General features: G+C 51.0%; 1 protein-coding gene across 2 annotated transcripts in view; it reads right to left on the bottom strand.

Annotated features, from left to right (window-relative positions):
- Positions 1 to 18,368, bottom strand: part of SMO (smoothened, frizzled class receptor) — a 37,045-nt gene extending 18,677 nt beyond the window's left edge. Inside the window, exons 1-6 of one of the 2 annotated variants that reach the window (XM_053258037.1) lie at positions 17,484 to 18,368; positions 12,113 to 12,318; positions 7,944 to 8,153; positions 5,283 to 5,455; positions 3,830 to 4,049; positions 1,241 to 1,364 (exon numbers count right to left, since the gene is read on the bottom strand). In XM_053258037.1, coding sequence (XP_053114012.1) covers positions 1,241 to 1,364; positions 3,830 to 4,049; positions 5,283 to 5,455; positions 7,944 to 8,153; positions 12,113 to 12,318; positions 17,484 to 17,769 — 1,219 coding nt within the window. In that variant the 5' untranslated portion in view covers positions 17,770 to 18,368. The remainder of the gene's footprint in view (positions 1 to 1,240; positions 1,365 to 3,829; positions 4,050 to 5,282; positions 5,456 to 7,943; positions 8,154 to 12,112; positions 12,319 to 17,483) is intronic. The other variant, XM_053258038.1, reaches the window with a different exon arrangement.
- Between the last annotated feature and the right edge of the window lie 8,676 nt (positions 18,369 to 27,044).

The raw sequence follows: 27,044 nt of genomic DNA on the forward strand, positions 1-27,044 counted from the left end.
CCCATTCAGATACAAACCAAGGTGGACCCTGCTTAGCAAAGGGGACAATTCATGCTTGCTATAACAAAAACCAGCCCTCCTCCCCAATTAGAAATCAGAGAAGGTCAGGGTGGCTGGCCAGCAGTCAGGAGATAAATCCTACGAAATAAAGATTAAATCATACAAGACAAGAAATGTGTAGGTCTTCTCCATCCCTCTCCCTCAACAAAGGCCTTCTTCCATAATCTTGCGCTAAAAGGACCTAGAACATAAAGATCTGCAAACTACTATCCCTCTGAAAGGAAGCGCAGTGCTAAAAAGCATACATATTTATGCAAGTGTGTCAACAGTACTGCTTTCATTAAGTTTATTGTCATGTATAATTTTGAAAAATTATTTGCCACAGTGGGGATTCTAGGGAGTCATGCTGCAGGATAAAAGAAGTCTTAAAAGACATGCTTATTTGCATACATTTACTCTAGATGCTGTATGGACCTGCACTTCTCCCCTTGCTCAGAATAGCTTTGATATTAAAGAGCTCTCAACTTCAATCTGACTGAAAGCCTGAATCTTCTCATGCTACTCACTGAAAGCATTATGCGATGCTGGACATTTCTGTCGAGCTCATAAGCTTTTTATTTATTTATCATTCAGTTGTTATACCGCCTTTCATTAAAACAATCTCAAAGCAGTTTACACAATGTTTAAAAGAATATAAGACTATAAAAGTTACACAATAAAAATATTAAGTTGGAATATAAAAATGCAAATCTAATAAAAAGTCTGAAAAACATACACAACATGACCATAAAATATAGAGCAGCTTTATTGTCTGTTATGATGAAAGTCTGCTTTGGATGGTTATCTCATTTGTTAAAAGACACCTTCCTGTGGTTTTCAGGAACATCATTGTTCTAATTCTAAGGTGGTGAATTAACTGGTTACGCTAACACATAAATTCCAAACCAGCATATACATTCATGCCAGAAATAGGTGACTGCATGCATTGTCTCTCCCTGCAATGTGACCCTCTAAGTGTATTTATCGAAATCTCTGTCTATTTGCCTATCTGTGCATCTTCTCTTCCATAAGAAGGAAGCCCTATGCCCTGAGGTGGGCCACCTAGAACCACAGCCTGAACAGAGCAGCCTGTCATCCCTTTTCAGACACGTGCAACATCCAATATTCTTTTAGTGCAGAAAACCAGCACCCCTGGCAAGAGGGACCTGGAGCAAGACCATTCAAATGGAAGGATGCCAACCTCTGATCAAGAAATAGCCACCCACGATCAACACCACACCGATGGGAGCCAGGACGAATCCAGCCCGGTAGTGGTAGTTCTTGTAGCCTACAAAGCAGATGCCGCTGACAGAGTCCCCGTCCACCTGGGAAGGGCAGAGAGAGAAGTTGGAAAGCTGATCTGCCTTCCCCTTACACAAGCCCCAGCTTTTTTCTCTCACAACCTACCAGCCCATTTCCTACCAATAAGGTCATTTAAGGTTTACAAGTACGAAATGACAGAAGACCCTCATTTTTCACAGGTTCTCCCATCACGATTTCGGCTATTTGCAGTTGGGTCATAGGGACTCAGTTTCCATTGTTTTAGGGGTGAAAATAGGCTGTTTTTGCCTATTTGCGGTTCCTGTGCGCTTGGAAATGACTTCCAGTGAGCCTTCTGGTGGCATGTCTGACTTGTAGGCAGCATGGAGCCATTTTGTGGCACTTTTCCACACATACTGTTTTGGGGTTTGCGGGAGAGACACAGCTGGAGAGGCAGGTATTGTGCTGTACCACTCTTATTTTGGCTTCCACCCCCCTGCTTTTTTCTGATTTTTGGCTATTTTGGTATGTTCAAGAACCTAACCCCCCCACCCCCAGGCTCCCTTAGAGTTATTCACAATTTCTGGTTTTGCAATGTGTGGGCGAGAATGGAACGCCTGTGAAAAACAAGGGCCTCCTGTATTCGTATGATTATTGTACCTCTTTTCAACAAGAAGTTCTCAAAGTGGTTTACATAGCAAAAAGACGAGAAAATTATTCCCAGCCCCCAACAAAGGCTCACAATCTATCAGGAAAACACAAAGAAGACATAGCCACGGAAAAGATAAACAGGGGGGCACTGCAGTCCCCTAGATATAAGCACAGGCCAGACTTCAGCCTGCAAATGCCTCCCACCTTCATCATGCAACTTGAAAGGAGACCACCTCCCCATTAAACACGCTGAGAAGAAGAGGAGCCCAAGGCATCAGGAACAGAGGAAGCTGCCTTCTACTGAATCAGGCCCTTGGTCCATCTAGCTCAGTATTACCTACACAGACTGGCAGCGGCTTCTCCAAGGTTACAGGCAGGGATCTCCATCGGCCTTATTGGAAGATGCCAGGGAGGGAACCTGGAGCCTTCTGCATGCAAGTGCTCTTCCCAAAGTGGCCCCATCCCCTAAGGGGAGAATCTTACAGTGCTCACATGCAGTCTCCCATTCGAATGCAAACTGGGATGGACCCTGCTTAGCAAAGGGGACCAGTCATGCTTGCTACCACATGGCCAGCTCTCCTCCCACTACCACAGAGAACAAGCTAGTCTCCCAAGCCAGCTGCTTCTGCTCCCTCTTCCAAGGCTGCTCTCAGGCTTTGCCCTCCTCCCTGCTTATCACTAGATACGGGGAGAGCACGTCACATGCCAAGTGCTTTGAACTCCTAGACTGAGGTCTGTAAAAGCAAACAGGCTTGCAGACTCAGGCCTGGTCTACTTAAAAGTTGGCACCATGCAACAATTCAGACTGCAGCGGGGGGTGGACAGTGCCATACCTGAGTGTTCCACCACAATAAAAATACAAATAAATAAAACTCCATGCACAGAAATAATAAAAAATAAACAATAAACAAAAACCTAGCACATCAGAGGGAAAGGTGTTTAGACTCTTTGCTATGCTAGATTTCCACTTGCAGAAGATTCTTCCCATAGGAGAACATTAAAAAATGGGACCCCCGACCTGCATTCTGAAAGGACACAACCCACTCCACCACCTCATTCAATGACATGCGTTGACCAGGCTTCAGTTCTCAGATGCTGGAGCTCCCCAGACAGAGCTGAATTTGATGGGCTGCGCTCTACATGAGGCTGCCCTCAGAGACCCTTCAGAAACATCAAATAGTCCAGAATCCATCTGTGAGGTCTTGACCTCTAGCAAATCGTCAGAACATACCACACTAGGACTTCTGCAGTTGCATTCCAGTTTTTCTCCGGGCACCATTCAAAATGCTCATCTTAAGCTTTAAACCTGGACCCAAAGGGCCACCTTCTCCCTCAGGAACCTCCCATGAGAACATCTCAAGAGGCCCTCTCCCAAGCACCCTTTCCTTCTGAGGTGCATTGGGCAACCACATGGAAGTCAGCCTGTGGAACTCCCCGCCTAGACAGATTCAACTGGCTTGTTTGATGCTTGCTTTTGTTTCTCTCCCTGTCCAGCAGAACTCTTGTACGATGTTTCACATTGTAGTCTATGGTTGTTCAAATTTTCATGTCAGTCGCCTTGCATCTTTTGAAAAAAGGAAGGACAGACTTCAAACAAACACACACACACACCTCTCCATTGGCTTGAGGACAACCAACAGTGAGGAACCAAGTGCTCTTCCACAGCTATGACCTTCAGATTGCAGAAGAGGGGGAGGCAAGCAACATGCCCCCCATTGGCCTGGGAAGGATCAAATGCCTTCCAGACTCTCCCCTGACTTGCTTTTTTAAAAAAAAGAAGATTGTGAGCCCCTTTGGGGTGCTGGATAATTACTTTTTTAAATGCCATTTAAAAAGCTGCTCAGAGCCTGTTGGGAAGACATCACACCCACCCAGTTACCTGAGCAACAGCCAAAATGGCAACCGTGAGGACAAAGGGAATGGACCAGGTCATAAGGTGGAAGTAGGAGGTCCTGCCCGCCAGCGGCTGATAGGTGGTCCCCAGCGCCTTGAAGGATGTGTGCCAGGCATAGGTCAGCATGACGAACCAGATCACACCCGACATTAAGGAATAGTAGACGATGATGAAGATGATAACACAGGAAAGCGTCTCGTTGGAGCTGGAGAGGGGAACATAGGAAGTTTCCATATACTGAGTCAGACCATAGGTCCATCTCATTCAGTATCGTCTTCACAGACTGGCAGAGGCTTCTCCAAGGCTGCAGGCAGGAGTCTCTCTCAGCCCTATCTTGGAGATGCTGCCAGGGAGGGAACTTGGAACCTAGATGCTCTTCCCAGAGTGGCTCCATCCCCTGAGGGGAAAATCTTACAGTGCTCACACATCAAGTCTCCCATTCATATGCAACCAGGGCTTACCTCGCTTAGCTAAGGGGACAAGTCATGCTTGCAACCAAAAGACCAGCTCTCCTCTGACATGACATTTGTCAGCCATCCCCCTTCTAGGGAAAAGGGAAGGGGGGTCTAGCCCACACCTCAAAATTCTCCACCACCCAAATGCTAACAACACCCCACCCTGACATAATCCAAAATGGAAGTCCCAGCACCCCTCTACCAAAGTGCTCTGAAGCGGGATCAATAATGGGGAGCCAAAATGATCCTGTCAAACATTCAGCATTAGGGGTTGGCAGTGCACCATCCTTGAGCCAGAAGGGTATCCTCCACCACCCAGACAGGAAGGAAAGACAAGGGCAGAAGGATCCCTCTACTCTCCAGAAGGCCCAGAACATTCATTTTCTTAAGCTAGGCACCAAGATTCCCAGGGTGCCGGATCCTGCGCTCAGTTCCACTTGGGCAGCAAGAACACGGAATCAAGGAATACATATCGCTCTTTTCCCCATCAGCCTGACATGCTTGGCCACAAAGATTGTTCACAGGCACAGCTTATCCCGGAGCTGAAGAACCCTCACTCAGGCCTAGCTCTCACCGAGGTGGTCAACCGGTGTCTGGGCTGTACCTCTTCAGACTGCAGGGTGAAGGGAGTGAATCCTCTTCCATACAAAAAATAAAAATAATCTGAGATAGCTAGCCCATTAAGAAGCAGCCGAGCCTTCTCCCTGACACACTCACTTTCTACGTGCAACAAATTTCTTTGGAACGTTCAGTCACATGAAGTCTGAAGGGGCACATACCACCACAGTGAAACCTCAGACATGTGTGTGATGCTTTGGTCTCGCCAATTTGCAAGTGCCAGCCTGCTCCCCTTCCTCCTGCTGCCCCTGGGGAGATGGACGCCGGCAGTCTATTTCTGGTCCTCTTGCAGATCAGAGAAGGAAGGGAGCGGGAAGCTCTCTTGACAAGCACACACACACACACACACAACCCGAAGCACCTACGTGGGCTCCCCCAAACGCATGGTCCCGTCGGCACGGCACACAATCTCACTCCGAGCCCCGTCCATGAACTGAGCCAGCCAGCCGATGCTGCCCATGAAGAAGCAGGCGTTCACGTAGAAGAGGATGACGGCTGGGTAGCGGTTGGAGTTCCTCCAGTCAGCGACAAAGGTGGCCTGTGGGAGGAGGCGGCCTCAGTTAGGGCACGTTTGGAGAGGAGAAGAAAGGAGGGCAGGGAAGGCAGGGCAGGTCCAAAAGCACAAACACACTTGGCGGCAATGTGCAGAAGTGTCTTTTACCAACTACGGCTGGTAGGCCCGCTGCAACCCTACTTGGAGAAGTCGGACCCGACCTCAGTCACTCATGCACTGCTAACATCCAGATTGGACTACTGTAATGCGCTCTACGTGGGGCTGCCCTTGAAGACTGTTTGGAAGCTTCAGCTGGTTGAGAATGCTGCCGCAAGGATGCTCATGGGTGCAAGTCGCTTCATGGGCTAGATTCAAGGTGCTGGTCTTGACCTTTAAAGCCCTACATGGCTTAGGGCCAGGGTGCCTGTTGGACTGCATTTGCCCATATGAATCTGCCAGGGCCCTCCACTCATCATCTCAAGCCCTGCTCATGACGCCGCCACTAACAGAGATCTGGCTGGTTTAGAGACAGGGCCTTTTTGGTTGTGGCCCCTTGGCTTTGGAATGCCCTCCCTGAAGAGCTTCGCCATGCTCCCTCCATCAGTGTTTTTAAAGAACATCTTAAAACACACCTTTTAAAGGGGATGCTCCATTATTATTTTAATTAATGCTCCATTATTATTTTGTTATATCTGGTAGGTTCTTGAGCTTCTTGAGCTTTTTATAATTTTCAGTTTTAATTTAAACCTAATAATTGTGCTCTGACCTTTAAAATTAAATTTAGTTAATTTTATTACTTTTATTGTATTTGTGTCTATCTTATTGTTGTGAGCCGCCCTGAGCTGTAGTGCACCGGAGGGGCGGGGTATAAATATTTTAAATAAAGAAAGAAATTAGCCGTGGATGATTTCCCCCACTGCAGGCCCATTCCTGAAGAATCGAGTGACAGCAAGGGGTTGAAAACAGGAAAGTAACTGGAAATGGGACTTGCCTGTCCAAGACCAGCGTTCCCTCTCACAGGGATTCCCAGGTGCTGTTGACTACAACTCCCATCATCCCCAACTGCAATGGCCTTTGGATGATGGGAGTCCAAAGAGATCACATTACACCCATTTTAAAAGAACTACACGGGCTGCCAATAAGTTTCTAGGCAAAATACAAAGAGCTGGATATTACCGACAAAGCCTCAAACAGCTTAGGCCCTGGGGATGGAAGAGAACACCTTCGCCTTCATGAACCCTGCCACCTAGTAAGATCATCGGGGGAGGTCTGGTTGCGGTTGCTACCAGCTCGGTTGGTGGCGACTCAAACCTGGGTCTTTTCTCTAGGGCTGCCCCGGGACTTTGGAATGTGCTCCCTAACAAAATCAGAGCCGATGTTTTTGACAAAACTCTGAAAACATAGCCATCCCTCGCCAGCTGCGGGTTTCCCAACTGTAGTTTTAAGTATCTGCAACCAGGAATTTGTGGCAAGGTCACGCCAACCATGACCCGGGTATCCATGGTTTGGTGAGATTTTTTGGCAAGGGGGGGGTGTCCCAGTGATTTCTGGGGGGTTGGGGGTGATTTCGGGTTGCTGTCTATTGGGGACTTGAAGGGATTCTGGGTGGGTGGTTTTTTTTGTCATTTTTTCTTTATTTTTAGGTCTTTTCACTACCATGATTCCCCTAACCCTCTGTTCACAATGCTTTTCAATGGCTTGCCAACCACGAATCCGCCAACCGCGAGGTTTTCCCGGAAGGGAACCCTCCTGGTTGGTGAGGGATAATTGTATCTGTTTAATCAGGCTTTTAATGTCTAGCCTTGAAGTTTTAAAGTTTTAGAGTTTTTATTTATATTTTAAATTGTTTTAATTGTTGATGTATTTTAAATTGTAAACCGCCTGGAGATTTCTAAATGGGGCAGAATAGAAATGTGCCAAATCAATAACAACAACAACAGCCTATATTTTGTGATGATATCTATAATAATAACAATATTGATAATAAAACTCAGCTATCCCAGGTCCTTGGGAAGGACTCGATGTCTGGATAAAACAAACCACTCAATAACACCTGTCTGACGGTGCAAACAAGAAATAATAATAATAATGGTACAGAGAGAACACTGCCCAAGACCCTGTTGTCTCAAGGGTGAGGGCAACGGTGTTCTCCTCTCTGTAGATTTCCCCTGTTAACCCAGCACCCACGAAGCTGCCTTGTTCCGAGTCAGACTCCCGGCCCATCTCAGCCAGTACTGACTACTCGGACAGGTAGCAGCTCTCCACGGTCTGTTTCAGCCCCTGTGGCTGGGGAGGGTGGGAGCGGCAGCCCAACAACATCTGGAGATCCAAAGCTGGGACTATCCCTGGTCCATTCCGTAGCACCGGCTATCTGAGATCTTTTTGGCTGGAGAGGCTGCCAGGGACTGAACCTGGGACCTTCTGCCGGCAGGAGCTATGGGGCTGAGTCCCCCCAGAAAGCTGGCTATGCTGGCCCTGTGATTACCCCATCTCCCTCCACCCCTGCCCCCTCCCCACACGCCATTCTGCTTACCAAGGTAAAGAAGGTGCAGAAAATGGTGACAGAGCTGAAGGCCGCGATGTAGACGTGCATCTCACGGTGCTCCTTCTCGGTGAAAAGAGGGTTCTGGCACTGGATGCCGCAGCCTTCCACATCCTCGTACCAGCTCTTGGGGTTGTCTGTCTGGACAAGGGGGGCCTCACACTGCCCTGAGCTGTTGAATTTGATGTCCTGGACCACATTCTGTGCGGGGCATGGGGCAGGAGGGACATTTTATTTATTTATTTATTTATTTATGAATTTATTTATTGTTGAATTTATATACCACCTTTCATTAAAAACAATCCCAGGGCAGAAATGAAGCAAACCACTTATTGCCAAGACCCTTTTCAGGAGCTGGGGTGCTCAGGGCTCCCCTCACCTGTCCCACACCAATATTTCATCCGACATGTATTATGGTTCAAGCTTAACTATTAGAAGTTAGAAAATTATGCAATCTATTAATCACAGAAGACAAAGATATTGGCCGATATCCTGACTAATGGTGTGTTTGCACAATGAACCAAGTTGTGCTTGCACAAAAAGTCATGGGGATTGTTACAACTACTGTACACTTTTGTGCTCAAGTTCCTTTTAAAACATGAGGCATGCCGCTGGTCACACACCTGTTGCCCAAGTCTCACAGCACAGTCACACAGCACTAGTCTGGAATGTAAGCGGACTAGTGCAACAAGCACACCATTAATACATAATAATAATAATAATAACAACAGTAATACCAGGCAACGATGAACTGCATGGCTTTTGGCTTAAACACCTAACAAGCCTTCATAAACAACTATCAAAACAGTTCAATCACATTTTGCAAGGAGGTGATATTGAACAATGGCTAACAACTGGGAAAACTCATCTCATCATGAAAGACCCAGCAAAAGGTGCAGTTCCAAGTAATTATAGACCGATCACCTGTCTGCCAACCATGTTCAAATTATTAACTGGAATAACAGCAGATGAAGTGATGCAACACTTATTAACTAACAAACAGCTTCCAGTTGAACAGAAAGGAAATTGCCCGAACACCAGAGGCACAAAAGACAAGCTGCTGATTGACAAAATGATTTTAGAAAACTGCAAGAGAAGAAAAACAAATCTAAGTATTGCATGGATTGACTACAAGAAAGCCTTCGACTCATTGCCTCACACATGGATACTAAAATGTTTAGAAACAACTGGTGTCAGCAAAAACATTCAGATATTTATTAAAAAATCAACGAGCATGTGGAGTACACAGTTAACAATCAATGGCGAGACACTTGGACAGGTTAGCATTAGAAGAGGCATTTTCCAAGGGGACTCACTATCCCCTCTGTTGTTTGTAATCACCATGACTCCACTTTCACAAATATTAAACAAAACAGGCCTCGGATACCAAACAGCTAAAACATCAAGTCAAATCAACCATCTGCTGTACATGGACGATCTGAAGTTGTATAGAAAGTCCCAGTCAGAAATCGAATCACTACTAAACACTGTCCGTATATTCAGTAGCAATATAGCAATGGAGTTTGGACTAGACAAGCGTGCTGCATTCATAATGAACAGAGGAAAAATAACAAAAACAGAAGGAATAGAACTGCCCAATGGAAGCAACATCAAGAACCTGGAAGATAAAGAACATTACAAATACCTGGGCATTCTCCAGGCTGATAACATCGCACACACTGAAGTTAAAAGAAAAATTGGAAGTGAATACATCAGGAGAGTTAGAAAAATCTTCAAGTACAAACTCAATGGCGGGAACACCATACAAGCCATAAACACCTGGGCTATACCTGTTATCAGATACACGGCAGGAATAATAGACTGGACGCAGGCAGAGCTAGAGACGCTGGATCGTAAGACCAGGAAAATCATGACCATCAATCATGCTCTGCACCCCTGCAGTGATGTCGATAGGCTCTACCTCCCTAGCAGCTCAGGTGGAAGAGGAATGCTGCAAGTCCATCAAACAGTAGAGGAGGAGAAAAGAGGCCTCGAAGAATATATCAAGGACAGTGAAGAAGATGCACTTCAAATGGTCAATAATGCGAAACTATTCAACACCAATGAAACAAAGCAGGCCTACAAGAAAGAACAAGTCAAGAACCGAGCAGAAAAATGGAAAAATAAGCCCCTGCATGGTCAATATTTGCACAATATGTGGAAAATCAGACATCACCAAGACCTGGCAATGGCTTAAGAAAGGCAAGTTGAAGAAAGAAACAGAGGCTGCACAAGAACAGGCACTAAGAATTGGCTGCACAAGAACAGGCACTAAGAACAAATGCAATAAGAGCAAAAGTCAAAAAATCAACAACAAACAGCAAGTGCTGCCTTTGTAAAGAAGCAGATGAAACAGTGGACCACCTAATCAGCTGTTGTAAAAAGATCGCACAGACTGACTACAAACAAAGGCATGACAAGGTAGCAGGGATGATACACTGGAACAGCTGCAAAAAATACAAGCTACCTGTAGCCAAAAATTGGTGGGACCATAAAATTGAAAAAGTGGTAGAAAATGAAGATGCAAAAATATTATGGGACTTCCGACTACAAACAGACAAACATCTGCCACACAATACAGCAGATATAACTGTAGTCGAGCGAGAAGAAAGAAAAACAAGTTAAAATAATCGACATAGCAATACGAAAACGAAATAGAAAAAATCACCAAATACAAAGATCGACAAATTGTAATTGAAAGGCTGTGGCAGAAAAAGACCAAAATAATCCCAGTGGTCATTGGCGCCCTAGGTGCAATTCCAAAAGACCTTGAAGAGCACCTCAACACCATAGGGGCCACAGAAATCTCCATCAGCACATTACAAAAAGCAACTTTACTGGGAACAGCCTATATTCTGCGACGATATCTATAATAACAGCAACAACATTGATAATAAAATTCAGCCATCCCAGGTCCTTGGGAAGAACTTGATGTCTGGATAAAACAAACCAGTCAATAACACCTGTCTGACTGTGTAAATAAATAATGATACTAATTAAAACATCAAGTAAAAACACATAACACATGAAATCACAACACACACACCCCAAAACACAATACAATACAAAACAATTAAAAAATCCTTTTAAATGTCAGTTTTAAAAATCAAATTTAAAAATAAAAATTTAAAAGGTCTGAGTGAACAAAAAGCTCTAAGATGTCATTAGGTGTCAGACATCAAAAGTAGAGCATAATTGGCAGAGTACAGAATGTTAAACCACCCAATTCAGAGACAGAAAATGAAGAGCGTTTGTGTGTTAACAGGGATTCCTAGATATTGTTGACTACAATATATTTTAAATTGTAAACCATCGAGAGACACAAGTTTTGGGTGGTATAGAAATATTTTAAATAAAATAAAATAATACAACTCCCAGAATCCCCAGCTGCCATGGATTTTGCTTGGGGATTATGGGAGTTTTTGTCAACAACATCTGGGAATCCCTGTTAGAGGGAACACTGGTCCAGATCTCTGCCCTCAAGAGGCCCTAATTCAGAGGGTGAGACCCCACCCACACTCTCCCAGAAGTCAGTAAGCCCCATTTATCGCCATGTACAAGCAGGAGGAGTTGGGAGGTGTGTGGCAGGAGGGAGAGCCAAGCGCCATTTTAACTGGGGACTTTGGGATCTCAGCAGCGTTGCCTGTAATAGGGATTCCCAGATGTTGTTGACTACCACCCCTATAATCCCCAGCCAAAGGCTGTTGCTGCAGCTGGAGATGATGGGAGTTGTAGTCCACAACTGGAAATCCCTGTTTCAGGGATCTCAGTGTCTGCTAGGATGGACAAGGCCTGGAATACAGAATGGGTGAGGTCAGGTTCTGGCCTCCAAAGTGCCCAGAATAACTGAGCCAAGATCCCAGGAGCAGGGAACAAAACCCGTTTGTCGCTCGGGTAGGATGAGGATACCTGCACGCAATGCTCCCATGTCTGGCTAGGAACACAAATAAGGCTGCTTTAGGTCCCCTGCTGAAAAGGAGTTTGGGCAGCTAAAGGACCCCACGATCTCCCACAACGGAGAAGGCCTCCTGTTCTTACAGGGCAGCAGCAAAGCCATTCTGCAAGTCTGTCCTGGGCCCAGAAAGACGAGGTCTGTGCACGGCCCCCAGATGGGGTGCTCCTCCTGGGCCAGCATCCCATCCGGCCTTGGGCCTCCTTACCTGGCAGCCTTCCGGGAAGAGGTCTGTGGTGCATTTGAGGAAGTCGGGCCAGCCTCGCTCCCGCTCCACAATGGTGCAGGGCCCCCGGGTGGCCTGGCAGAGGGTCTGGCTGGGCAGCTCCACCTGGCCATCCTCACACTTGGGCATGTACACAGCACACAGCAGGGGCTGGATCACATCCCAGCAGCGAGGGGCGTTGCGTAGACCTTCGGAGAAAGAGACAAGAATGGGGGTGAAAATAACTGCCTGGGCACCACGCGCTGCCAGCAGCAACACTGGCCATTCTTGCTCTTCATTTTTAAAATTCGTCTCCACAAGGACTAGAAACTTGGCTGAAAATGCATTTTTAAAACATTCTGAAACCAACAGAGCTGGGGGGAAAGTAAATGATCAGTCAAATAACATCTCTAGCCAATGGACGGCCACTATTTGAATTGAGAGTACAGAAAGACAGTGGGCAAACAGGTCCGTGGGAGGCCACTGTCCCTCGGAGTTAGAAACTCTAGGTCTCAAAGAGCTGCTATATGTACTCCCGGCTGGACATGGATTGGGTGAAACATGGAATCTCTTGCACACAAACAGGAGTAGCTCATCCTGATGAACGGGGCGTGGGGCAAGCAGGACTTCTTGGAGCTCTGTTTGCTCCACTGTCTCCCGCCTGCCCCAGTGCTAATGCTGCTTGCCATGCTGCTTGCAGGCTGGCCATTCATCAGGTAGGGCTGCGCAGTTCTATCCATGCAGCTCTCTCTGACAAATGGCCTTTCTGCAGGCAGCGGGCCGGGTGGGAGAGAGAGAAGAGCAGAGCTCAGAGAAGCAGAGGCAGCAGCAGCTGCTGCTGCACACAAACCGTGAGCAAAATGCTTCCTACTCCTTGATCAAAACTGGTTGCCAAAGGCTGGATAAAATGGCAGCCAACTGGAAACCTCTGACCTCGGCCACCAAGTCACTCAAGCGGTGTTGGGATGGGAGGTGCTTTTCCGAACCACTAAAGGATACCCTCCGGCCCTTATGGATCAGTTAAGAAGCTGCATCCAAAGCATGATCCTTTTGTATGGAATTTCTTAACAGCAACTAAGATAGGAATAGGCAAATACTTGCGTAACCCTAATCCACAAGTATTTCAAAAATGGCTTTCTAAGTCTTGGGAATTCAGCAACTACAGCAGACTATAACTGATGAGCAGGGAGTAAGCCATCATCAGAAATGGGGGGGGTGTCCCTGGGCCCGGGGGGGGGAGAATGGGCCTGCCCCCCCGCCTCTCCAAAGATCACAGGGATGGGGGGGGGGGGCAGGGGCCCATCTTCACTTTTTGTCCCAAGGCTGGCTCCAACCTCGCTACACCGCTGCTGATGAGGGCAGCCCCTGGACAGTAAGCAAGACTACAAGAGCTCGGAAAGAAGCTGGCGTCTCCTTCGCTTCTTCTGTTGGCATCGACTGCAACATCTGAGCCCACCAGCCCCAACTTATCTGAATGGACTTGCTTCAGAGAACCCGAGATCTGAACCCCAGGGTTGAAGGGAGCTTCAGCTGCTCTGTCTGCAGAGCAGCCACCTAATGGCGCAGTGGGGAAAGGACTTGCCTAGCAAGCCAGAGGTTGCCGGTTCGAATCCCTGCTGGTATGCTCCCCAGACTATGGGAAACACCTAGATCAGGCAGCAGCAGCGATATAGGAAGATGCTGAAAGGCATCATCATCTCACACTGAGTGGGAGGAGGCCATGGTCCACCCCTCCTGCATTCTACCCAAGAAAACCACAGGGGGGCTCTGTAGGCACCAGGAGTCGACACCGACTCGACAGCACCACTTCACCTTTATCAGCAGGGGGCAGTTCTGTCCAGGCCACTGCCAGGCTTATGGGGCTGGCCGGAGTGCTGACAGGAACAAAGGAGAGCATTCCCAGAGGGGAAGTGGACAGGCAGGGGGCAGGCGAAGCTGGGCCAGACAAGAGATGGGGCACGCCAGGGCGGTGTGACAGCCAAGGCTGGGGGCAGCCCCCTCACGAAAGGTTGCCATCCCCATCCGAGGGGAGTGCGGAGGAGGAGACGGCAGCAGCTTCCCAGACAACAGCGACGGAGACTGGGTGGGTGGCGCTCAGCCCTCACCCCATTTGACTGAGATGCAAAGGGGGGGGCGAAGAATGGTGCTGGGAGGCCGGAAGTGGGCAGCGGCCATCTCAGGATTCTCCACACGTGGTAGCGGAGGATGCTTGCAAGGCGTAATCCGTGGCGGACACCCGTCCTGGTCTGGCCCCAAATGGCCGCCACACGGGTGCACAGCTGAGTGGCAGAGGCGGGAGTTGCGGCTCTTGCCCACTCCGGCTCTCAGGTGGCAATGGTGGGAGTGTTTACCTGCAGGTAAGGGTGCCTCCCACTCCACCCCTTCCCTGCCTAGCCTGGCTTACATTCCCTCTTGACAGCAACAGAATGGAAGGATCCAACTAGTTCTCCAGTTTAAGAATGCTTCTGTTTGGCCACAGACCATCCCCTGAAGAGCTCGCGGTCCTTCCCAGTTTTGTGCCATTTGTGAATCCATTCAGCGTCGTGCATTTATTCCTTCTCCAAAGTCACTACTAGACCCAGTGTGCACCCTCCTTTGGGAGACCACTGGATAGCCCTGGGAGTGGTCTTTGTTTTTCAACTAATGACTGCTTTCAGTACCATGCACTGCACATGCCATAAGATTTCTTTGGATGCATCTCATGTGCAACTAGATAAAAAACCTTGTAAAGTCAAGATATTTTAGCTGCATTCCCTAAACCAATCCTACTTCGACGATTTAGTGTTCAAAGGAGGAAACTCAGAATGGCTTTGCGTGTACAGTTACCAAAAACATAGGGAGATTTTCAATATAGTATGTGTGGTACTCCAGGGCTTGACAAATCCCAGGTGCCAGGTAAACATGGCGCCTAGAAATTTAACCATGGCACCTGCACTAGGGTATTCAAGATCAAAGTTATTTCATAAATTCTTTCTTTGTCCCAGACAGCCTTGATTCTGCTCTAAGCAAGTTACCCATAAAGGGGATAAAGAGAAGCCCATTTACCTCCTCCCTCCATAGCATGTCACGAAGTCCAGTAATTTTGTCAAGTGTCCAATGGCTGGCTCCTAAGTTTTTGGTCTGGCTCCTAGATCCAAATAAAAGCTGCCAAGGCCTGTGGTACTCCTTGTTCTTACATAGGAACATAGGAAGCTGCCATAGACTGAGTCAGACCATTGGTCCATCTAGTATTGCCTTCACAGACTGGCAGCGGCTTCTCCCAGGCTGCAGGCAGGAATCTCTCTCAGCCCTATCTTGGAGATGCTGCCAGGGAGGGAACTCGGGACCTTCTGCTCTTCCCAGAACAGCTCCATCCCCTAAGGGGAATATTTTAACAGTGCTCACACTTCTGGTCTCCCATTCATATGCAACCAGGGCGGACCCTGCTTAGCTAAGGGGACCAGTCATGCTTGCTCCCACCAGACCAGCTCTCTTCCCCTCTAGATATAAACGGATACATAAATGGCACGTCTTCATCGAGATATAAACCAGGTTCTGGGCCTAGTCCACATCCTGGAGAATGTGAGGCAGCGGTGGTCTAGGAAGCCAGTTCTGCAGCAGTGGCCCCAGCCAACAGACAGCTTCCAGGCTCAACTCAAGGTGCAGAGGCAAGGGCAGGAGTGGAAGGTGGAGTACACTTTGACGCTCCGCCCCAGCATTCCCCTCAGCCAATCAGTCATGTTCCTCGCCACCCCTCAGCTGGCACATGTGCATCTGCCAACTCAGTGGTGGGATGTGCAGTCGGTTGGCCATACGAGATGCTGGGCAGGCGGAGCTTTTGAAAAGGTAAAGAGTGCCGTCGAGCCCGTGTCGATTCCTGGGACCCAGAGAGCCATGTGGTCTTCTTGGTAGAACACTGGAGGGGTTGACCACCATGGCCTCCGCCCGCGCAGTACGAGATGATGATGCCTTTCAGTATCTTCCTAGATCGCTGCTGAACGATACAGGGTTTTCCCGTAGTCTGGGAAACATACCAGCGGGGGTTCGAACCGGCAGCCTCTGGCTTGCTAGGCAAGTCATTTCCCCACTGCACTATTAGGTGGCCAGCGGGAGCTTTTACTGGGTGTGAAAAGGCATACGCTGTCTTCCACTCCACTAACCACCATTAACCAGTGTTCCCTATAACAGGGATTCCCAGTTGTGGCTGACCACAACTCCCCTAATCCCCAGCTGTAATGGCCTTTGGCAGAAGAAAAGCGAGTCATCGAGGTAGAATTGGGGTAGGCAGGTACACCAGCCCTCCGCTCCAGACTTGGCGTGTCAGCCTGCCTTGGAGGACTGGTCCACCTGGGTGGACCAGTTCTCCAAGGCTGGCTGACACGCTAAGTCCGGCGCGGAGGAGTGGTCGATCCGCTGACCCCAAAAGCAATTCATTGAAGTCAAACAGAATCGCAGAGCCCTTGAACCGATTCGTCAAAAAGCGGCGGCTTCTCTCCCCCACCCCCAGCAAGAGCTGGTCTACCGATTGGGGTCGGCAGGTAGACCAGTCCTCCGTTCCGGACTTCGCGTGTCAGCCCGCTTGACTGACTAGCCCTCCGAGGCGAGCTGGCACGCTGAGTCCGGAGTGGAGGGCTGACCCCAATTGGCAGACTAGCTGTCGCAGGGGGGAAAGCCACTTCTCATTGATGAATCCGTTCAAGGGTTCTGCAATTCTATTCGACCTCGACAAATCGCTTTTGGGGTCAGTGGGTAGGCTCAGGATTTAGCGTGTCAACCCGCCTCGGAGGACTGGTCCACAGGCCAGTCCTCCGAGGCGGGCTGACACGCCAAGTCTGGGGGGGGGGCTGGTCTACTTGCCAACCCCTATTGGTAGACCAGCTCTCCATGCAGGGGTGGGGAGTGCCATTTTGAGGCCCATTTCCCCAGCAAGAGGGGCCTCAAAATGGCTCTCGAACCACCCGACTCGAGCTGGGTGATTCCAAGGCAATTCGGCAAGGTGTTTTCGACGAATCCGTTCAAGGCGGGCTCTGCGACTCGATCTCGAGTCAAATCGCAGAATGTGATCTGTGCACACCCCGGAAGAATGAGGTTGCAACCTGTTTAGGGATTGTGCGACAGGCCTGTTCTTAGAGGAGTAAGTTGATGAGCGACCCCCACATGGGATCCTAACCATCCCCAAAGAGGCGGAAAGGAACTCTGTTCCTGGAGATGAAGACTGGGGTTATGGGATGAATCAGGGGCGGGGCGGGGCGGGGGGGGCGGCCCATCTCCAAAGAGGCCCTGCTCCCACTCCCCCTGTGCGTGCGGCGGGCGGGCGGGCCCCCTTGGAGCGGGCCCCTTTCGCGGCTCGCCCTGCACCCAGACATTTGCGCGCCCCCCCCCCCCGCCGCCTTACCGGACCAGAGGAGCAGCTTGTCGTGCGCCTCCGCCTGCGAGTTGGAGTCCCCGGCCAGGAGCGTGGAGGTGGCGGCGTAGGGCAGCGGCGAGCCCAGGCACACGCTCTGCTCCAGCGCCTCGCAGGGCGCGGCGCGCTTGCAGCGCTCCTCGCCGCGGGCCGCCACCGCGCTGCTGCTGCCGTTCAGAGCCGCCGCCGCGCCGCCTCCCGCCAGGGGCCCCAGCCCGGCGCACAGCAGCCCCCAGAGCAGGCGCCAGCAGCAGCAGCGGCAGCCCCCGCGGGCCATCCGGCCGGCCGCTCTCCGTGCGCCTAGGGGGCCCCGCGCGCCGCGCCGCCTCGCCCGGGCACTCGTCGGGGGGCTGCTGCGCCCCCGCCGCGGCAGCAGCGAGGGAGCGTCGCCTCGGCCTGGGGCCCCCCGCGCCCGGAGGCCATGATCGGCCGGCGGGCCGCCCCTTCCCCGAGCCCCGCTCTGGCTCGCCGCCCCAGGGGAGGGCTCCAGGCCCGGCAGCGGCGCCCCCCGCAACTTTCCAAAAAGTTTGCCCGAAGTTCTTGGGCGCCGCCGCCTTTGTCTCCTGCGCCGCCCAACACGCGCCCAACTTCCCCTCCTGCCCGCCGCGGCTGCTCCGGGGCTCTCTTTGTTGTGCTCGCTGCTCCCTTCTCAAGAATGCGGCGGCGGCGGCGGCGGGGAAGGATGGTGGCGGCCAAGCGGGGCGAAGCGGCGCCGAGCCTCGCCGCCTCCCTCTCCCCCTCCTGCCTCCAGTCCACAATGGGAGCGCGGCGGCGGCGGCGGCGGCAACGTGGAGAGGCTCCTCCGGCAGAGCAAAAACAGCCGCCCCCGAGGCAAGAAGAGCGGAGCGCGAGCTCGAGGGGGCGGCCTCAGGCTCAGCCTTCCTTCGGGGGGGGGGCCGGGGGGGAAGGGAGAAAAAGAAGAAGAGAGAAAGTTGGGGGAGAGCAGCAGCAGCAGCAGCAGGAGGAGGAGAAACTCCGCCTGGCAGCGGGGAGGGGCGCCCGGCTCGCTGCTGCTGCTGCCGCTCGGGCTTCCTCTGGGCTGGCTGAGAAGTCACTGGCGGCCGCTCGCTCTGCCCCCTCCGGGGGGGAAAGCCTTTCCCATCCCAGCCGTTGGTCACGGCCGCGCGTAACAAGGGACTCGACTGCAGGGGCGGGGAGAGGCCGGCGAAGGGGCTCTTCTCCCTCTCGGCGGTCTGGCGGCGGCAGCTCCTCCTTGCCCTTTGCAGCCCGCTCCGTCTCGCTACCGAGGAGAAGCAGCAACGGCGGGCAGGAGGAGGGAGACTCCGGCCGGCGCCGCACGGGGTGCTCCATCTCCTCTGCTGCTGCTGCTGCGGTGTGCCAGCCAGATGATGTCTGCTGCTGCGGGGCCCTCGAGCGCTTCACACCTTCGCCATCTTTCCTGTTCTTTAGGAAACGGACTGGAACGGCGCAGCTCTTGCACTAAGGGACGAGGCCTTTGCCCGGTGGGCCGCCAGTCACCACAACCCCTGGAAGGCAGGAAGGAAGAAGCTCCTGCGAGGCCAGCCGCTTCCCCACCACCGCTCGCCGGCCTTTGCCCCTGCACCCAAGGACCCCAAGGGGTCCTGCCCACCCCCTGGGGTGACTTGCCTTCCATATTATCTATGGGGCTTTTCAGCAAAAGAGGGACCCCGATGCGTGGAGTGGAGAGGGTGGGCAGAGAGAGCTTTCTCTCCCTCTCTCCCAACACTCGAACCAGGGGTCACCCCATGAAACGGAAGGTCGGGAAATGTAGGACCGACAAGAGGAAGTCCTTTTTCACACAGCGCAGAATTAAGACCATGAGAACAGGCCCATCTAGTCCAGCATCCTGTTTCATGCAGTGGCCCACCAGATGCCTCTGGGAAGCCCACAAGCAAGAGGTGGGAGCATGCCCCCTCTCCTGCTGTGACTCCCCTTCAACTGGTATTCAGAGGCATCCTGCCTTTGAGGCTGGAGGCTTATAGCCCTCTGACTAGTAGCCGTTGACAGACCCCTCCTCCATGAAGTTATCCAAATGCCTCTTAAAGCCATCCAGGTTGTTGGCTGTCACCACATCCTGTGGCAGCAGGTTCCACAAGTGGCAGAGAATTCCACAATTAATCTGTGGAATTCCATGTGGTGATGGCCACCAGCTTGGATGGCTTTAAAAGGGGCTTAGACCGATTCATGGAGGACAAGTCTATCAATGGCTGCTAGTCTGGTGGCTTTGGGCCATCTCCAGCTTCAGAGGCATGATGCCTCTGAGTACCAGTTGCAGGGGAGTAGCAGCAGGAGAGAGGGCATGCCCCCACCTCCTGCCTGTGGGCTTCTCAGTGGCATCTGATGGGCCATTGTATGAAACAGGATGCTGGACTAGATGGGCTTCCTTGGGCCTGATCCAGCAGGGCTACTCTTGTGTTCTTAGGAAGGCCCTTGTCCCCAAACCAAATGGGTTTGCAGCAGTGTTCCCTCTAAGGTGTGTGCCTGGACGCATGCTCCCAAGTTTTTAGATGTCCACTCAGTTAATTTTAGATCCCACTGAGGTTGAATCAGGAAGGCATGTCGAATGAGGTTGAATCTCTGAATGCAGGTGCACACCCCCTGCTTTGCTACTGCCACCCAGAACAAAACTCGTTCTTCACACAGATGAGAAAAATGAGAGAGAACACTGGTCTGCAGTCTGAACACCAGGGAGACCCCAGCAACAGCCGTTGTAGGGATGCTGTGCTGGGCCCAATAGGATTGGCTGCTCTCTTCCTCTGGCTCAAGAGCAGAAAGTCAGCCCTTGCACCAAGGGGCTCCTTGCCCAGTTGGCAAGGGGAGGGGGCCGTAGCTCAGTGGCAGAGCCCCTGCTGTGCATGCCGAAGGTGGTCCCAGGGTCACTCCTGGCAGCATCTCCAGACAAGGTGGGGAGGGACCCTCTTCCCGGAACCTTGGAGAAGCCGCTGCCAGTCAGTGTAGACAATCCTGAGCTCGGTGGCCCAAGGGTCTGACTCAGGTTAAGGCAGCTTCCTATGTCCCTGTGGGTTAGGATTCAAAACTTTCTTGGCAGATGGAGAATGCTCCAAGCCCTGCCATCGTGGTTACAGGCGGCGTTCTCCTCTTCAGGCTCTCACAGTTGCTGTATCTGTGAGCAGCAGGGTGGGGTGGGGCGAGTGGCGTGCTGGGGTGGGACTTTTGACCCACTTGGTAACCCTCTATGGGGCCTTTTAAGCTTGACATAGTTTAGGGCCTTGGCATGTCCTAATCCAGCCTTTCGACAGTGGCAGCACCAGAACATGAATTGAGGGCAGGCACAGAAGGGACGAAGTCAGAAGAGGAGGGAGGCCAGTGGAGGCCTGGGGTTCTGCTGCCCCCGTGGCCCCCTGGCTCCACCCCCTACATCAGATGGGGGGGCGTGTCTGAGGCACGAGGTGCAGCCCCTGAGGGGGTGGGCAGCCCATGTTCTTTGAACCTACCTGCTCAATGGTGGCTCTGCCCCTGGGCCAAGTCCATTTATGGGTGGGCAAGCCCGGTCCCACACATTAGATTTCGGAAACAGAAACTGGGAGAGCAGTTGGGGGGGGGCACTTTTCGGGAGATGCTTGCCCCCCCCCCATGCCCACCCTTGGAGCTGCCCTTGCTCTGCGGCCCAGTGCCCCATGGGAAACGCACACGCGACTGGGCTTGGCAGAGAGGAGCTCTTTGCTGCTGAGCCGTTCCTCAGCATCTGGGAAAGAGAAGGCCACCTTCTGCTAGCAGAATGGAGCTTCCATGCTGACAAGAGCTCTCCTAGCGAAGACTGCATTGGCCCAATCAAAGACGACTCTGAATTTAAGACCCTCAAGGATACAGGTTGAATACAGCTTATCCCTCGATTTAAAGGAAGAGGTACGCTGCATTCAAGACAACCCCCTGATTTCTAACATCAAAGAACTTGGGGGGAAAGTCTAGTCTTTGATTCAGGTAAACATACAGTAGCCGTTCAGAGCCCCAGCAGCACCCAGGAGTCCCTGTCTAACCTTTGGCTTCTGCTTTAAAAACTCATCAGAACCATCACCTGTCAGATGAGGCAAAGGGATGAAAACAGAAGAGCCGCATTGGTGGATCACACTGTAGCATTTCAGGGGCCAAGATTTGCTTGGGGGCATTTTCAGCTGGAAAACAGCCCAGGGGGGGAAACTCTTAGCACCCCAAACTAGATGAGGGCCTTTTATTTATTTAAAAGGGGGCACCTTAGACAAACAGACTGACTGACTGACTGACTATCTATCTATCTATCTATCTATCTATCTATCTATCTATCTATCTATCTATCATACTTATAGTATTTATATACCACCCCATATCAAACCTCTGGGTGATTTACAGTTAAAACCCAACAATAATTAAAACCTAAAATCAAATCAAAGGAATTAGAATAACCATCAATAAAACTTTAAAGCACTGTAAACTAAAACATCTGATAAAACGGGTGCATTTTCAAGAGTCACTTAAAAACAGCCAGAGATGGGAGGTTGTGATTTCATTGGGAGGGCGTTCCAGAGCCCTGGGGCAACCCTAGAGAATGCCCGGTTTTGGGACGCCACCAACCGAGCCGGAGGTAACCACAGCCGGAACTCCCCTGATGGTCTTAATAGGCGGCAGCAGGGCTCAAGAAGGAGGAGGAGAAGGAGAAGAAGAAGGCCCTTCTTTAAATACTCTTAAGACTCATATTAATGGTGGGATGCAGAGGTTCTCAGACAGGGACCCAGGAGTTGTAGCCTTTGGCTATTGTAGCAGGGGATGATGGGAGTTGTAGGCCTGCCTCCCCCCTCCCCCCGAGTGAACCCCCCCCCCGGCATATTGTAATGTGCAATCTGACCTGAAGAGTCCACCTAGCCCAGGGCTGAACAACTTTGGCCCTTCAGCTGCTTTTGAACTACACCTCCCATCATCCCCAGTCACAGTGGCCTATAGTCAGGGATGATGGGATTTGTAGTCCAACATGTGCAGGAGGGCTGAGGTTCTGCAACCCGGATCTAGTCCAGTATTCCGATTCCCACATTTGCCAGCTGGGTTCTTCCAGGAAACCTGCAAGCCCTTCCCTGCTGTGGATTCCACACTCACCGCAGTTGGGATTCAGACTCAGAGCCCAGAGAATGAAAGCGCTGGAGGCCAGTCATTTTCTGGTCCTGGGAATCAGGAAACCCGAAGGGCCAGTCCCAGATGTGCAGCACTCTTTCTGGCTCCCAGGTAATGCAAGGGTGAGATGGAGCTCCATACTATGTGTGACAGTGCAGAGGCTCCTATTATTTCTCTCCCTCAAAAATGGGGGAGAGGGTGAAATCAAGCAAGTGGGGGCCTCAGCATGTTCAGGCATCACACCTCAGGGTGGTGCCCAGGTTCTACTTCACATTAAGCTCATTCACACGATTACAATTCGTTCGGGAGCTTCACACACTCCTGTTTTCTGATGGTCTGTGAGTAAAAAACCAGGAGGCACCAGAAGCGATTGTGTGTTATGCAGCTGCTGGGGCAGGGGGCTTTTTCTCCAACCTTGTTAAAGGCCTGGGTAGAGCCGCTGGGTAAGAGGGAGTCCTCCGATCCAGCTTGCGCTTAGCACACGATCACTGCCCGCGCCTCTGACCTTGGTTTTAACTCACAGGCGAGCAGAAAACGAGATTGTGTGCAGCTCCCAAACTACACACACACCCAGGAGAAGCCTCCTTCCCTAAAAACAGTGTTAATGAGCCTACGACCCATGGATGAGGTCCACGGACCCTCCGCCATGCAAAAGCTTAGAGAGGTCTATGAACAAGGGGGCTTTGTTTCTCCATAAAGATGCATCTGACCAGCGCAGAGGCACCATTTGGGGATCAGCCACAGAAAAGAGGAAGAGAAGCGGATTCCAGAGGGGCAGCCAGCAACAAAAACAACCAACAGCCTTCTGGCACCTTCATGCCCAGCGCATTGATTCCAACAGAAGTTCCATGGACTAGACTCCCCTTTGCTGGATGCCTGAAGCATGCAGCCTCCTGGCACTGCGGAGAGGAAGGAAGCACAAACTGGGCCCCCGTGTTGGTCTCCTCTCAGCTCTGCAGCAAATCTCCCCAGAAGACTTGGGAGGCGCAGAGAAATCCTCTGTCCCGGATCCCCCAGCGTGCCGAGGTCCCAGGCTCTCCTCCCCACCAACAGGCTCCTTCCGTGCCTCGCCAGGCTGTGACGCCACTGCTCTTGGCCTCCCAGCTGAACGTGGGTGGGTGGTTCGTTCTCCATCACAGCTCTGTTTGCTGGGAGATGCAGGAGAGGCTCTGGAGCTGCCAGCCCTGGGACTGTGTGTGTGGTCCTGCTGCTTGGAACCTTCCCTCCCTCCCCAGCCCTTTTTCATGTACGTAAGCAAGGAGCAGCTGCCTTGGGCTCACTGGCACGGATGTCAGGCTAGACCCTCCAGCAACAGGAACTAGCAGGAAATCTGGAACGAGAGGAGGAGGCACCACTTTCTTTTTTCTCTGGGTGAAAGAGGAATTCGGAGTATTGCATCAGACGCTGTTGGGTGCCTCTTTCTCCCAAGAGTGGGGATTCCGGATTAGGAGACCGCTTCACTTGGAGGAGAGAACTTTGGAGACATACCTGGCTTTGTAAATAATAACAGAAAAGGGTGTTGTTAACATGAAATGGTGCAGGCAGAATAGAAGGTTCAGGTGCAACTGCAAGCACCCACTCTTGTTTATTTATGTCATTCCAATACCTATGCCCCACCTTTCCACCCCATTTAAAGGGCTTTCCAGGGGGCACCTAGTTGTTGTATGGCCATCATGCTTTCCCCTTAGGTCCGAGGTTCTCAGACTTGGGTGTCCAGATGTTGCCAAACTGCAGCTCCTTTCATCCCCAGCCACAAGGCCAAGATGTCCAGCAACATCTGGGGACCCAAGTTTAAGAACCCCTGCCTTAGGTGAATGGGCTTCATTAGAAAGCATACTTTGTGTTTGGGGGGATGCTAAAGTTCTGTCTGTTTGGTCAGCAGACCTATTCATACACCTATGAAATAGCAATTATAAATAATCTACCAATAAAATAAAAGATCGCATGGCTGCTGTCTGCAGAAGCAAAAATATCCATAAGAAAATTCCCAGTTGTTAACTCTATCCAAAAGCATCATGTTTACCTAGCACTAGAAGGCAGGGAGAGAGATCAGATCAGCTGATCCTGGGCAAATTCTATAATCTGGGCACCACAATTAAAAAGGCCCTGCTTCACATCCCAGCCCATCACACCCCAGAAGGCAGAGGTACACAGAGTGGAATCTCCCCTGATGAACAAAGCATGTGGGCAGGTTGCTGTGGGAAGACGGGGTCCTGGAGACTGTCTGCTTGCAAACCGACTCCTAAGCATGAAGTGAAATCATCAGTGTAGACACTGACTTAGGCAAACCTTTCCTCCCATCTTTATCTGAGCAATGGAGGGCCAGCTCACGTAGCGTACAGACATCCTTATATTTATTTCTTCTCCATCCAAAAGCATACGATGTGTTTGAGCTTCTGTCTGTTTGACCTTCGTGCATCCCTCCCTGCTTTTTATTCATCTAAACACGTAACTAGGGATGTGCATGGAACTGTGGCGGGGTGGTTCAAAAGCAGCAGGGGTCTTCCATTAAGAGTGGGGGGAGGGTGCACTTACCCTTCCCTCCGCTTTCCCCCCACCGGCGTCAGTTTTTTTAAAAGCCCATCGGGGTGGCAGCCGGCAGGGGGGAAGGGGCGGGAGGGGTAAGTGCACCCTCCCCCCGCTTTTAAAGGGAGACCCCCTCCCTCCATCTTCAAACTGGCAGAATCTCTGGTTCTTCGAACCGGTTTGGAGGAGCATAAAGGGCCTCCGAACCGGTTCCGTGCACATCCCCACATGTAACATGAGAATGAGACAAAATGTTTGGGAAGAGGCATATCATATAGTTGCACCCATCAGAGACAGGACTGCCTAAAGCTCCTTGTCCAGGGCCCGCTCTTATCAGGTTGCAGCAAACCTGTGCTTGCATCCATATAACACAGCGTGAGGAGTGATGCCTTGGTCAGCACATGACAGACATGCAAAAGAACAACCCTGGTGGATCAGGCCCAAGCAAGCCCATCTAGGCCAGCATCCTGTTTCACACCGTGGTCCACCAGATGCCGCTGGAAGCCTACAGGCAGGAGTTGAGGGCATGCCCTCTCTCCTGCTGTTACTCCCCTGCAACTGGGATTGAGAGGCAACGTGCCTCTGAGGCTGGAGGTGGCCCACAGCCACCAGACTAGTAACCATAGATAGACCTGCTCTCCATGAATCTGCCTAAGCCCCTTTTAAAGCCATCGAAGCTGGTGGCTATCACCACATCCCATGGCAAGGAATTCCATGGATTAATTATGCACTGTGTGAAAAAGGACTTCCTCTTGTCAGTCCTAAATTTCCCAACCTTCTGTTTCATGGGGTGACCCCTGGTTCTAGTGTTGGGAGAGAGAGAAAAAGCTCTCTCTGTCCACCCTCTCCACTCCATGCATCATTTTATACACCATGATCATGCCTCCCCTTAGTCACCTCTTTTCCAAGATAAAGAGCCGCAGATGCCGTAGCCTAGCCTCATAAGGAAGGTGCTCCAGGCCCCTGAGCATCTTGCTTGTCTTCTTCTGCACCTTTTCCAGTCCTACAATATCCTTCTTAAGCTACGGTGACCAGAACTGTACGCAGTTTGCGTACAAAGCTGTACGCTAAGCTTTACGTACAGGAATGCATGTACACCCGGGTAGCAGGTGTGGCCCTCGGCCAGTGTGCATCGATCCAAATCCCTCACTGGAACCCCCAGCGTACAGCTGCCTGGGCCAAGGGGATCCCGTAAAGGCATCTGTACAGGAATGAGAGGCTCTGTTCTGGCATCTGGAGGAAGGCATGCAGATCAGGGGCGGGGAGCTTGCTAACCCCAGCCGAGGCATCTTCTGTTTCCTACTAAAAGTCAAGTTGTGCCGCCGAGTCGGTGTTGACTCCTGGTGACCAAAAAGCCTTGAGGTTGTCTTTGGTAGACTACAGGAGAGGTTTACCATTACTATCTCCTGTGCATTGTGGATGCTATATCGCTGCTGCCCAATATAGGTATTTCCTGCAGCTACTACTACTACAAGTGTGTGTGTGTGCGCGCGCGCATATTGTAAGAAATTCCGCTCAGGGGATGGAGCCGCTCTGGGAGGAGCAGAAAGTTCCAAGTTCCCTGCCTGGCTTCTTCAAAATAGGACAAGATATTTAAAAAAAAAAAAATAGGACAAGTTTTTTTTTAAATTGAACCAACAAACTACCAAAGCATACAGTACGATTCCTGCCTGCAACCTTGGAGAAACCTTGGAGTATCCCTCATATTCTTGGGAAAGGCTGTTTGGACAGTTAAATAGCTGACCATTACAGCTGAGACCTATCCTTCTACTAAACAGATAATAAACTACTTACAATAAACTATCTCTAAATACTGTAAAGAGCTAACTAAAACAGTATGAAGATAGAAGGTCAGCAGGGGAAGGGGCACTTCCCAGTGTATTGCACAGAGTGCCACATGTACGACTATTTGCCCCATGGGCAGAAGTCGTGGGTGTGTGCTTG

This window comes from Hemicordylus capensis, chromosome 5 (assembly GCF_027244095.1).
Source record: "Hemicordylus capensis ecotype Gifberg chromosome 5, rHemCap1.1.pri, whole genome shotgun sequence".
In the NCBI taxonomy this organism is placed as follows: domain Eukaryota; kingdom Metazoa; phylum Chordata; class Lepidosauria; order Squamata; family Cordylidae; genus Hemicordylus; species Hemicordylus capensis.